Here is a 12,176-nt window from a genome sequence, read left to right on the forward strand (position 1 = left end):
GGGTAAGCACTTATTCCCTCCCCCCTGAACATTTATGGAGATGTATGGGCCTTTTAAGTCAGTGATAAAAGTGTCTTTCAAGGATAAGTGAGCTCCTGCACTGATTATTATAGTTCAATATTCAATATTTGATCACCAAAACCGCCCAAAAACTATAAAAATGGGGCCCCCCTGCCCGAAAAGGGCCCTTAAAAATCGGGGCTTGCGCACTCGCGCTTGGTTAAAGGAACACGCCAATATTATGGGAAATTCACTTAGCGTCTTCTCCAGAGTGAGACAAGAAGATAGATACCAGTTTCCTCTCTGTGCGTTCAGTAGAAAGCGATCCAGCTGCATGTTAACCTAGTTTAGCACAATGAATGGAAGTGGACAGTACCGGTAGCCTAGCTTAAACTCTGGGAGAGGTGTTAGTTGGCCAATGCCTAGGCTAACGGATACTGTCCACTTCCATTCATTGTGCTAAGCTAGGCTAACGTGCAGCCGGATAGCTTTCTACTGATTGGATGTAATAATGTTGTTGACACACACACACACACACTTGATATAACACACTTTTCATAGTCTTGGAATCAGTTTGACTAGTTTAAAACGAGCAAGCAATAGGATTGGACTTTGCTTTTTGGAGGGATGGTCCATTAATCTGCTTGTTGTCTTGGTTGTGTTTCACATTTCAGAATCAATATCACTTTCATGCTTTGTCAAATATATTGACAGTGTAAGAATTCCATTTGTGTTTGGTGCTGAGATACAGGTCCAGCAAGTAACAATCTGACATCTACTTCCTGATAAAAGATTTATTCATTTTACATGTAGTGCAAGAAGAGAGATTAAGATAATAAGGCACATCTAATAATACTGTATCACTGAGGCTATCAGCTCCTTCAGTGTTATGTAGTTTAGTGTGCCATTACTCAAGGTATTACATGGTAAATATGAGTATGATATTAATATAACACATTAGTTCTGCGGCTATACATCTGCAAAGCGGTAAATTAATAGAGGGGTGTCCAAAATTGTTTTCAGTTAAGTCATTGTAATCATAATTTTGGTGTGCTCTCCATTTTAGAATGTCACTGTTGTCTTTTTTATTTTTTGTCTGCAGAGGTAGAAATTCCGCACAATAGCGACATCTGGGGGATCCAGGCACCAGTAACAGACGTTTATGACGCTATGATGAGACACTTTTCGAGACCAATTTGGGAGTTAGTACAAACTAATATACGTATGTTGTCCATGTGTCATCCTTTAGGTTATTATTTGGTTGATAAACATGCACACGTTTTCATCTACGATCCAAATCCAGCCGCTCCGTTGAATGATCTGACCCGGAAGTATTTTCAATGCCGGGAGTGTGGGTTGCAGACAGTCCTGTCTCCCGTGTGTAGTTCGTACACTTTACCAAGCTTAGCAATTCATTAATTTGAATCTACGAGATCATTTATTTCCCTAACGTAGGTGAGTAACTGCACATTTATTTCGCCTATTCTAATGCTAAAGTTAGCTGAACAATCTGCCGTAACACTATGTTAGCGGCTAGTTTATCTTATTTTAGGTTAGCTTGCTGCCTCCCAGTCAAGTCAAGGTCTTCATGTCCGGGACAGATGTTCCAGGAACGACGATTAAGTATTTTAGCTAACATAACGTTACCTAACGTTTGGGAGTAGTTCGCTAAATGAAAAAACTGAGGCTAGAATTAGAATCATCAGCTGGCTCGGTGTGCCCTTGGCGACATACGCATGTAATATGTTTACTCTACTGCATTGCTCCATATCTCTGTGTCTACCTGTCTGTATCACTGTCTCTCGATGTATCTAGATGACCTGTGTCTGCTTTATGACCATACTGTGTAGACTGCATAGACATGGGAAACATAGACGACTGTCTATGCTGAAAATCAGAGCATCCAGAACACTTTTTGGCAATGAATTGGTTTGATTGATTGATTGATTGAAAAGTTTATTAACAGATTGCAGAATGGGTACAGTACAGTACAGCTCAATACATACAATTGTTAAAGGGATGCAGACCAGAGAAAGACTTTCGTCTTTTTTACATCAGGGTCCCCCATTTTTAATTCATCATAACATATATGACATACATGACATACAGATAGACAGTACTGCTACATCTATACATTTATGACATATCAGATTTGCAAATACAGTACTGTTTGTGATACAAAAGTGTCCAGAAAAGGAGTGTATATACATTTGGCGTAGAAACTGTACATTGGAGGAGGTTGGATGGGTGGGGTGGGGTTGGGTGGGTTGGGTGAGGGCTGTACATTGGAGGTGGGGGGGGGGGGGGGGGGGGGGGGTTGGGTAAGGGACACACACACATTTTACACTGTACATTGGAATACTGACAAAGCCTTACTTGGTCATTTACTGTACAACTAGGTTAGGACATTTGTAGGGGCCAGTTACACACTTCTTTGTCGGTTCGTGATTTTTGTTTGAGCTATTACATCCAAATTAGTTGTATTCAATGTAGGGCTTAAAGATCAGGACATGTACCCGTATATCAGTAAAATCGCCATGGTGGGTATTGTGCTAGACAGTGTCCCAGGAGGCGCGTTACCCTTCAGACACGGCAGAGGAACAACTCCTCCTTCAGTACCTAGACAATCAGACAGAAGCTACTAACAATTCGAAACTGGCCCCTACAAATGTCCTAACCCAGTTGTACAGTAAATTACCATGTATGGCTTTGTCAGTATTCCAGTGTACAGTGTGTGTGTGTGTGTCCCCCCCCCACGCGTACACCTCCAATGTACAGTCCCCCCCCCCCCCCCCCACCCATCCAACCCTACCCACCTACCCAACCTCCTCCAATGTACAGTTTCTACGTCTAATGTATACACTCTTTTCTGGACACTTTTTGTATCACAAACAGTACTGTATTTCCAAATCTGGTACGTCATAAATGTATAGATGTAGCAGTACTGTCTATCTGTATGTCGTGTGTGTCATATGATGAATTGAAAATGGGGGACCCTGATGTAAACAAGACGAAAGTCTTTCTCTGGTCTGCATCCCCTTAACAATTGTATGTATTGAGCTGTACTGTACTGTACCCATTCTGCAATCTGTTAATAAAGTTTTCAATCAAACCCCGGTACCTACACAGACAGAAGATACTAACCTTACTACCCTCACTCTATGCTTTTAGAACATACTGTTCAGTAGGTTCACGTTCACCCTGTAGGTAAAAAAGCAGCTCCCAACTGTGCAGTAGGGAAGGTCCATTTTTGTAGTCACATTGCATGTTATTAGTGTCAACAATATAGCAGTATACAGCATCTAACTTGATTGGGGTGTTACATCATGTGATAGGGTGTGTTGTTGTCGACATTGGGGGTTTAACTTAGCCTCTTCCATGATAGTTTTGGTTGTAGAATACAGCAGTGAAGTCACACCTTTTATTGTAATACTGTCTGCTGCATTATGGGAGTAAAGCATAAACACTCCCAGAGAGTAACCATACTAAGCATAGGCCTACTCAATTAAGCCTGGAAGACAGTAGACCAATGCCCATGTTAACGGTTACTGACAAGACTACCCAAAAAATGCCTACTCGACCATCAAAAAGTAAAGAATACCGAACCTCAACACTGAAAAGACCATACTTCAGGGGTTTTCTGACACAGTCATTGCCTACAGAAGCAGCTCCCAAGATTTGTCTCTTGATTACATCAGTAAAGCCTTGTCACTTTGACTTGTGCATATTCACAAATCAAAACTGGGCTGTACGGTATTATATAAATAACATAGATGTGAATTATATTTTCTGGTGGATTTTCTCTCTTTTTAATACTTCTGTCATCACCACCTGAAAATATACCAGTGAAGAAAAGACTTTAAAAAAAAGTACCATCTCTTCCCTTAGTGTTGAGTGTAACCGGAGGCCGTAGTGGTGGAGACATGGTGGGATATGACCCTGGGGCTCAGGGCACCGTTCTGTCCCCAGAGGATGCAGCCCTGGCTGGGTCAACCGCTGGGATGGTCACCAGAGCCATCATCAGCCCCTTGGATGTCATCAAAATCAGGTTTCAGGTAACATTGCGGCATCAACACACGCATAGGCCAGGCAGTCAGGACTGCCAAAACCCGCCCAATTTTTCGCCTTCATACTGTCTTTTACTATCATGAACTTTGCTACTAAGTAATCTTCCTGGCCTATATTACTATGCTAATCTGTCTATACTACTATACTATACTACTACAAGACTAGCACCCAAGTTCAACACTGTTTGATGAACAATGTTGCTTAGCAGTTTTACCCTTCCTGCTGACCTGTTTGTATTGAATTTGTAAGTCATTTTGGATAAAAGAGTCAGTAAAGTTCACTTTACTACTCGCATACTTGCCAAGTGCAAAGACATTGGGTCATCCTAGTCAAACCAGATAAAATCCTGTTGGATGTTGGTCTCAATTCCTCCCAACGTGAGACAGACTGCAGCACGCTCACCCTCAGACTCACTGTGAATGCAGAGTCCAGAGCTATACATGGCTATTGCATTTAAATACCATATAGACAACCTTGCCAGCAAGCTGTAACAGAGAACTGGCTTATCTCACACATACGGAACCAGGTTTCCTTTTGATTAGTAGGAAAATGATCATCATTGAAGCAGTGTTCTTATAGTTTTTTGGACTATGGTGATTTTATAGACATGCTGCTTCCACTCTTAAACCACTTGACTCTGTCTACCACTCTGCCCTCAGATTCATTACTGGTGATGGGTATGACACTCGCCATTGTCTCCTGTATGATAAGGTTGGCTGATCTTCTCTTGCAGAGAGGCACAATAACATAAAAGCAAAATGGCCACTGTGTGAATATGGTCAATAGTATTTGAGTTAATTCCCATAAATGGAAAATAAGCTTTCCTAACCTGTTGTAGATCAGAATATAGGTCTCTTTTACTCAACATAAAGAGAGACCTTCATAGCCAAAACAATACAGCAAATACAATTTAAACTCCTATCTGCATGTTGTCTAGCTTTACTCTTTATATCAAGAGCTTAGTCAATAAATCCAGAGAATCAAAAGTCTTAATTACAGTTTTCTTTATTATGGGTGTGGGGATATTCTTTTTTCTTTTCTTTTTGTTTCTTTAAATATCCCCTCCACTCAATTAATTTTTTTCTTTATGGTTAACTCGTCTTGGAAGCATGACTTTGACTGTACAGGTTGTTATTTGTGCAGAACCTTTTCACAATCTTCCCCTAGAGATGGAGAGCTTCTCTTTTTCTTATTATTATTTTTTAGCATTTTTACAGCTTTGAGGTGTGGTGCTCGGGCTTTCTGGGATGCTGGGCTTGGGGTTCTCGTGGACCGGGGGCTTGGCTATCGGGGCTGGGGCAGGTGGGGGCTCGGGGTGCTCGGCTCTATGTGCAGTGGACCTGGGTCCTGGGATATGCGGGGGTCCTGTTTCTTGGGTTGGATGGCGGGAGTGGGTGGTCTCTCCTATGGTGTTCTGAGCTGCTGAGCTTCGCCTAATTGTATACACTCCTTCTTTTCTCCTTTTTTACATTATTTATACTGCATTGATTCATTTAATTTGATTTAATAAAATGTTCTTGTCATTATTGTTATTATTATTATTGAAGTACTGTCCTGTGATGTCTTGTGTATTATTATTATTACTACTGTGTTGTGTCTTGTTACATGTGGAAATAATAATTAAAAAAAAACGTATCACAAAAAAAACATCTCTTGTCATTCCTCACAGTTGCAGATAGAGCGCGTGTCGTCACGGAGGCCTGAAGGGAAGTACTGGGGTTTGTTCCAAGCGTTCCGCTGCATTCTCATCGAGGAGGGGCCTTCTGCCTTCTGGAAGGGCCACATCCCTGCACAACTCCTGTCTGTCTCATTTGGGGCAGTCCAGGTACAGACTATGCAGAGTACACCCAATTTAGGGAGCCTTTTTTATGAGGTTACACCCCATCCTGAATGGTTTTGTCATCTACCCCTTACATGAAGCTCAGTGTGCTGAACTTAAGCATCTCCATTCAGACTAGCCATTCAGACTTTGGTGAAGGGGCACTTCACCAAAAAAAACAATACTGATTCATTTTGCACATCATTTCACATTTAAACAGTTTTACGCATACATTAATTTAGTTTGACAGTTATTGAGAGTAAATTACCTTGACTATGGCCACCAGCAGTGTTAATTTCGTCAGCTATTTTACATTTTAGTCTTAGTCATGTCTCAAATGCTCTTTTTTGTTTTCGTCAACTACAGGTCTGAGCGTTTTAGTCTTTTTTTGTTTAGTCTCGCCACTCAACATAATTCAGCCATGGAACTATGTGTTGGGGATACGGGTTCCGCACAGACAATATTGTTTGTTACTTTCCTGTCGGCAAACAAGTTCCTGCAAGCAAAGCCCAGTAAACAGAGTGAAGTTGATGTTAAATAAACGTTTAGCGGTGTCTTTCGACATCCCGCCTCCGACTCCTATTCTTCGGCGCTACAAGAGATTTCGGCAAGATTTTATTTTGTAAACTACATTTTGTGTCGTCGTTTTTAGTTAACGACGTTGCATGAATAATTTAGTCACGTTAGTGTCACATGATCTCCATTAACGTGACAGAAAAAAGCATTTCATATAAAAGTATTCTGTATTTTTGTTTGACAACTAATAAAGAAACTTGAAACCTGAACTTGATATTTAGTGATCATTTTAGTTGACTAAATTAACACTGGCCACCAGTGATGTCATCAGGAACACTGAATCCTTGTGTTGTGTATGAATGAATGAATGAATGAATGAATGTATTTTATAATTCATAAAAGATACATATAAAACTGACCAGCAGATTTGAAAAATAAATCATAGAGGTTAAAAACACAATAAAGCCAAAAGGCTTATTTCCATTGTGGATCTCTGTACAGCTCTATAAGACTATAAGGTATTGCTTTTTTTTTCTCCATCCATGTCATTTCATGGAACTTAATTAACACAACACAATGATGCAAACTGTCAAACTAAATTAATGTGTGCAAAACTGTTTCGAGTTTTTATTTTATTTGTGTGAAATTATGTGCAAAATACACTTAGGTCCATAGAGGCCTGATTTGCTTTGTAAATACCCTCAAATTAAAGATGAAAGTCTGCACTTAAAACACATCTTGATTGGTTCATTTCAAATCCATTGTGGTGGTGTATAGAGCCAAAATTATGAAAATTATGTTGATGTCATCAATGGATCCAACTGTAAATCTTTCAAGATCTTTCAAATTTTCCACCACAGTTGTCTTCATTTATAGCTGCACTGGCTACTCTTGTGTGTCTTGTTAATGTGGTTGCGTGATTGATTGAAAATGTTATTAACAGATTGCAGAATGGGTACAATACAGTACAGCTCAATACACACAATTGTTAAGGGGATGCAGACCAGAGAAAGACTTTCGTCTTGTTTACATCAGGGTCCCCCATTTTCAATTCATCATCGTGTCGCCCCACAGTTTGCCAGCTTCGAGTTTCTGACTGAGGCGGCCCACAAGAATGCACAGTACGACAGTCGGACGCCAGGTGCACACTTTGTGTGCGGCGGTCTGGCTGCCTGCTCTGCCACGGCAGCCTGTCAGCCTCTGGACACGCTAAGGACACGCTTTGCCGCCCAGGGAGAACCTAAGGTGGGGACATAGCAAACCTTATTCAGGTTTTTACAAAGTTAGGCTGGGGATTAGTCCTAAGCAACAGTCTGTTCAAAAGCTGTCACATCACTGTTTGCTGTTTGCTTTCATCTGATTCTACGCCATACAACAGCATGAACTCTCACATCTCAATTGATCAATTATTTCTTTGTCTATTGGATTGACAGGGATAGATCATAATGTATATGTCGCATATATACATTATATATTTATTTTACCACATATATATCCATATCTGTCTGCATATAATCCTCCTATATACATGATGGCATGTACAATAATGCTGTATATACCATATAAATGGCTGCATTTATATAGCACTTTTATCCAAAGCGCTTTTTACAATTTGTTCCTCACATTTTACACATTTTACATATCTGTAGATACATATCACTGTACATATTGATACTACAACTCTGATACATGCATCTGATTAGCACTACACCCAGTAGTAATATACTATATATTATACCCAGTTTAATCACCTGTACATTGTATATTACTATTGCACTTTACTGTTACATTTGCACTCTGATTGGATGCCAAACCCCTTTTCGTTGTACTGTACTTGTGCTGTATAATGACAAATGTTATTTGCTCAGGTGTATAGGAACCTAAGGCACGCTGTGTCGACTATGTGTCGCACTGAGGGAGTGATGACGTTTTACCGCGGCCTGGTGCCGACGCTGGTGGCAGTCTTCCCCTACGCCGGGCTGCAGTTCTTCTCCTATAATGTGTTTAAAAACCTTTTGGCACCGACACCCAAGGGTAGCAACTCTGGAGGTCAGACAAGATTAAATACATTTTCTAGACTGCTTCTGTACCGTGTGTGACATACTTTGCATACATACTGTACACACGTGGCATTCAGCGTTTATTTCTGGCCTCTCCTAGGGAACCTGAACAGCTTGGTGTGTGGCAGCGGTGCTGGAGTGATCAGCAAGACCATGACGTACCCTTTTGACCTCATCAAGAAGCGACTGCAGGTGGCCGGCTTCCAGGAGGCCAGAGTTCACTTTGGACAGGTAGGCATGCCTGCAGTAGAATAGAATATCTTTGTTTATCAATCACATTATACTTACAGTCAGGTCCTTAATATTTGGACGTCAACACAATTTTGGCTCTGTACACCACCACAGTGGATTAAATCAAATCAAATCAAATGTATTTGTAAGGCCCGACAACACATGTTAATGTCCCCATGGGCTGGACACATCTTCTTTAAACAAGTCAAGAAGAAACATAATAAATCAAGAACAAAGCAAAAACACAATGAAATCCAAAATAAAATGTAAAATAAATAAATGAATGAATAGATGAATGCAACACTCCCAGACACACCCCACATGAAGGTAAGGAAAATCTCACTAAAACTTTCAGGTTTAATTTTATTTAATCTATTTAATACAATGTCAATACAATGTCCAAATATTTATGGACCCGACTGTATATACTTATACATTTAACGCATCCCAGCTAATCGGGAACTAGTTAGGAGCAGTGGGCAGCCATAGTCTGGTGCCCGGGGACCAACTCTAGCCACAACATATGTACCTACTAGCATGCATGTCTTTATGGTGTGGAAGGAATCCGGAATTCCACGTAAACTCCACACAGAAAGGCCTCCCACCGGCGGTTTGAACCCAGGACCTTCTAGCTGTGAGGCAGCAGTACGAACCACTAACCCCCCCAGTACTTCTCATATCTCTCTTATAATGTAATATTGGATCTGCCTTGTGGTGTGGTTGTAATGTCTAGTCTCTCTCTCTCTCTCTCTCTCTCTCTCTCTCTCTCTCTCTCTCTCTCTTTTTTTTTCTCTCTTTCTCACATGCAGGTGCGTAGTTACAGTGGGTTTTTGGATTGTGTGACACAGATAGCCAAAGAGGAGGGCGCCCGAGGCTTCTTCAAAGGCCTCTCTCCCAGCCTGGTGAAGGCCGCTCTCTCCACGGGCTTCACCTTCTTCTGGTATGAGTTTTTCCTCAATGCCTTGCGCGACTTCAAGGAGAGCCCCTGAGCTCAGTGGACTCACAGAGGACTTGTAGGAAAGACAATGGAAATCAACGATGGAAAGAGGAAGATAAGAGATCATGGCACAATCATGCACATAGGAGATAATATCCACGCCATGTCCTCTGTCTGCACTTAGGGTCAACATCACTGTGGAAAGGAAGACTTGGAGCAGTTTTTATAGGGTCAGCAAGGGGTGTGTTGAGTTGCTTTCCATTGGTTTACATGTATTAAGGGAGTGGTGGTGTTTCTGTTGTGGTGTTTGTCAGTGCACATCTGTGTTGGGCAACACTCATTGCCTAATGTTGACACTCATGTTTTGTATTTTTATTTGTTTCTACGTTTTTCTCTGGAGGTTTTAAGGGTGTTACGTTAGGGCACGTTCACACCAGCCTTGTTAAATCCGGTTGAATCGAAGCTTGGATCGCTTCACCCCCCGCGGCGTGGTTAGTTTTGGCCGGTGCGAACACTGTAATCGAACTCGGGTCCGCGCCAAACAACCTCACCCTGGTCCGTCTGTTTGAGGTGGTCTCGTCTGCTTCCAGGTGAACCCTTAGAGCGGTTTGTTTGTTGTGTGAAACAAACCGGACCAAAGGCAGGAAAATACCAGAATTGCGCATTTAATTAAGCTAATTGGGCAGCTTTTGTTGATATTTCCAAATGTGTGATTTTTCATCATCATAATGTTATTATTTTCACAACTGGTAAGTTATATAGCCAAATACTTTGCATGCATAATTCAGGTGACCGTAGCCTAGACAGTGGCGCATAATTAATTATCGACAATGAATTGTAAAACGTATAACGTTAGTATTTCATAATATTTGTCCAAGGTGGCGATCACATGATTTCTTTTGTCCACATATATAATCTCAAAAAAATATTAGATTGAGATACACTATATTCATACGCTATGCTTAACTCACGCATCCTGGCAACCCAGACCTACATCTCCTCAGTGCCTATTCGGGTTTGGTACCATTCACATTTGAACCAGTACCAGTTCCTGGAATTCGCTATTGGTACCCAACGATACCTTTTTTCGGTACTTAACTCTCTCTGTAATAACAAACTATTTCATTCCAGTTGTAAAAAATAAGTAGAAACTTCTCAATTTCAACATTATTATTTATTTATTTATATTTATTGTTGTAACACACCACACAAAATAAATTGTATGATCATGTATTATGTTTTTAAATAGATATAAATATCGATATTATCTGGCCATCCTCAGTACATATGATCAAACTCCTCTGACCTTGTCTGGTCTTTCCAAAGACCCAGGAGATGGGACAATAATATATATATATTTGTGGAAAAGGCTCCCTCTTGTCTAGTAAATTACACTCTTATACTAAACATGTAAAGGTACCCACATTTTGTACTGATTGATCTAGCGTCAATCGGTACTCTGTAGTACCGATATCATTCGGTCGGTACCCTTAAAATGACAGAGTTCAGTACCCAACCCTAGTGCCTGTGCGCAGTCAGCCTCCGACGAAAGGAATGAGGACAAAATTACCAAAATGAAAGAAATATTCCTGCAAGTTTGAAGCCCCCGTTTCATAGCATAATGTTGGCAGGTATGCGATTAAAAATGATGTCCAATAAAAGGCTGACCTGCATGATCACATGGCTTTATTTAGAAAGTTTGGTTCGTTTGTCAATTGGCAATGTTGTGAACCATAACCAAGCCAATAAAAACTGCCACAAAAGTAACTTTCACTTTTGATTTGAACCATTTCAAACAAACTTAGGTATGAAGGCTCCACTTAGAATGCCATTAAAAACTAGGGATGCACCAATATGGTTTCTTAAGACTGATACTTATATGCAGTTGTTGTAAGAATGTTAGTAAACCTCCCATAACAAATATAGAACACAACCATGTCAATTTAAAAAAAGAGATGAACAAAAATGTATGTTCTTTTAAACAAAAGTCCTTGCTAGTGATTTGTTGTTCACTTGAATAATTGTATTGAGTAACACACTCCCAGTAAAAAGATCTGCCCTAAAAAGGCTGTGCATCCATGTTAAACATGTTTATCTTCATTATTTAACCATACATTTTTGGTCCAGGTTTTATTTATGCTTGAACATTCTGTTCGAATTCATATCTATCAAGTTTACATTGATGTGTTGTAAAAGGGACACTCCGTCTTGACCCTTAATGCAGACTAAATATTATTTTGTTTGATGCAAAAGCAATAGGAGACTGACTATTTTCAGGTAATGTTGGTGGTTTGCCTTTTCCCCCCACAACATGCATTAACTTGTGAAATGTTGCTGGATTGTTTTATTGTTAAATGTGTGTACATATCCAAGTTGTAAACGTAATATTTATTAAACGTGTCTAGTGTAAACTCTTAATATGGATAATGCAATTGTTCCATTATGTCTACATTTATATTTTTGATTAAAGTTTTTATGACAAGTGTCCATAAATAAAGTGACGTTTGTGTGGAGCGAAACACCAATGCGCGTGCGCATGCACAAG

The 12,176-nt window shown here is 40.3% G+C and overlaps 1 protein-coding gene across 2 annotated transcripts; it reads left to right on the plus strand.

Annotated features, from left to right (window-relative positions):
- The first annotated feature begins 1,214 nt into the window (after positions 1-1,214).
- Positions 1,215-12,107, plus strand: slc25a19 (solute carrier family 25 member 19). Of its 2 annotated transcripts, none has more exons than XM_084329339.1 (7): positions 1,215-1,451; positions 3,889-4,055; positions 5,738-5,893; positions 7,478-7,648; positions 8,272-8,452; positions 8,564-8,694; positions 9,504-12,107. In XM_084329339.1, exons 2-7 carry the CDS (start codon positions 3,924-3,926, stop codon positions 9,681-9,683), a joined length of 951 nt encoding a protein of 316 aa, XP_084185465.1. In that variant the 5' UTR covers positions 1,215-1,451; positions 3,889-3,923; the 3' UTR covers positions 9,684-12,107. The 2 variants fall into 2 exon arrangements, with proteins under 2 accessions (XP_084185465.1, XP_084185464.1); XM_084329338.1 differs by having other exon boundaries at positions 1,216-1,455; positions 9,504-12,106.
- Positions 12,108-12,176: the final 69 nt, after the last annotated feature.

This window comes from Notolepis coatsorum (genome assembly GCF_963971535.1).
Source record: "Notolepis coatsorum genome assembly, chromosome: 14".
In the NCBI taxonomy this organism is placed as follows: Eukaryota; Metazoa; Chordata; class Actinopteri; order Aulopiformes; family Paralepididae; genus Notolepis; species Notolepis coatsorum.

Coding starts and splice junctions, on each gene's coding strand:
- slc25a19 (XM_084329339.1), top strand. CDS start 3,924: ATGGTGGGATATGACCCTGGGGCTCAGGGCACCGTTCTGTCCCCAGAG. Junction 7,649..8,271: donor CCGCCCAGGGAGAACCTAAG/GTGGGGACATAG, acceptor TTATTTGCTCAG/GTGTATAGGAACCTAAGGCA. Junction 8,453..8,563: donor CAAGGGTAGCAACTCTGGAG/GTCAGACAAGAT, acceptor GGCCTCTCCTAG/GGAACCTGAACAGCTTGGTG.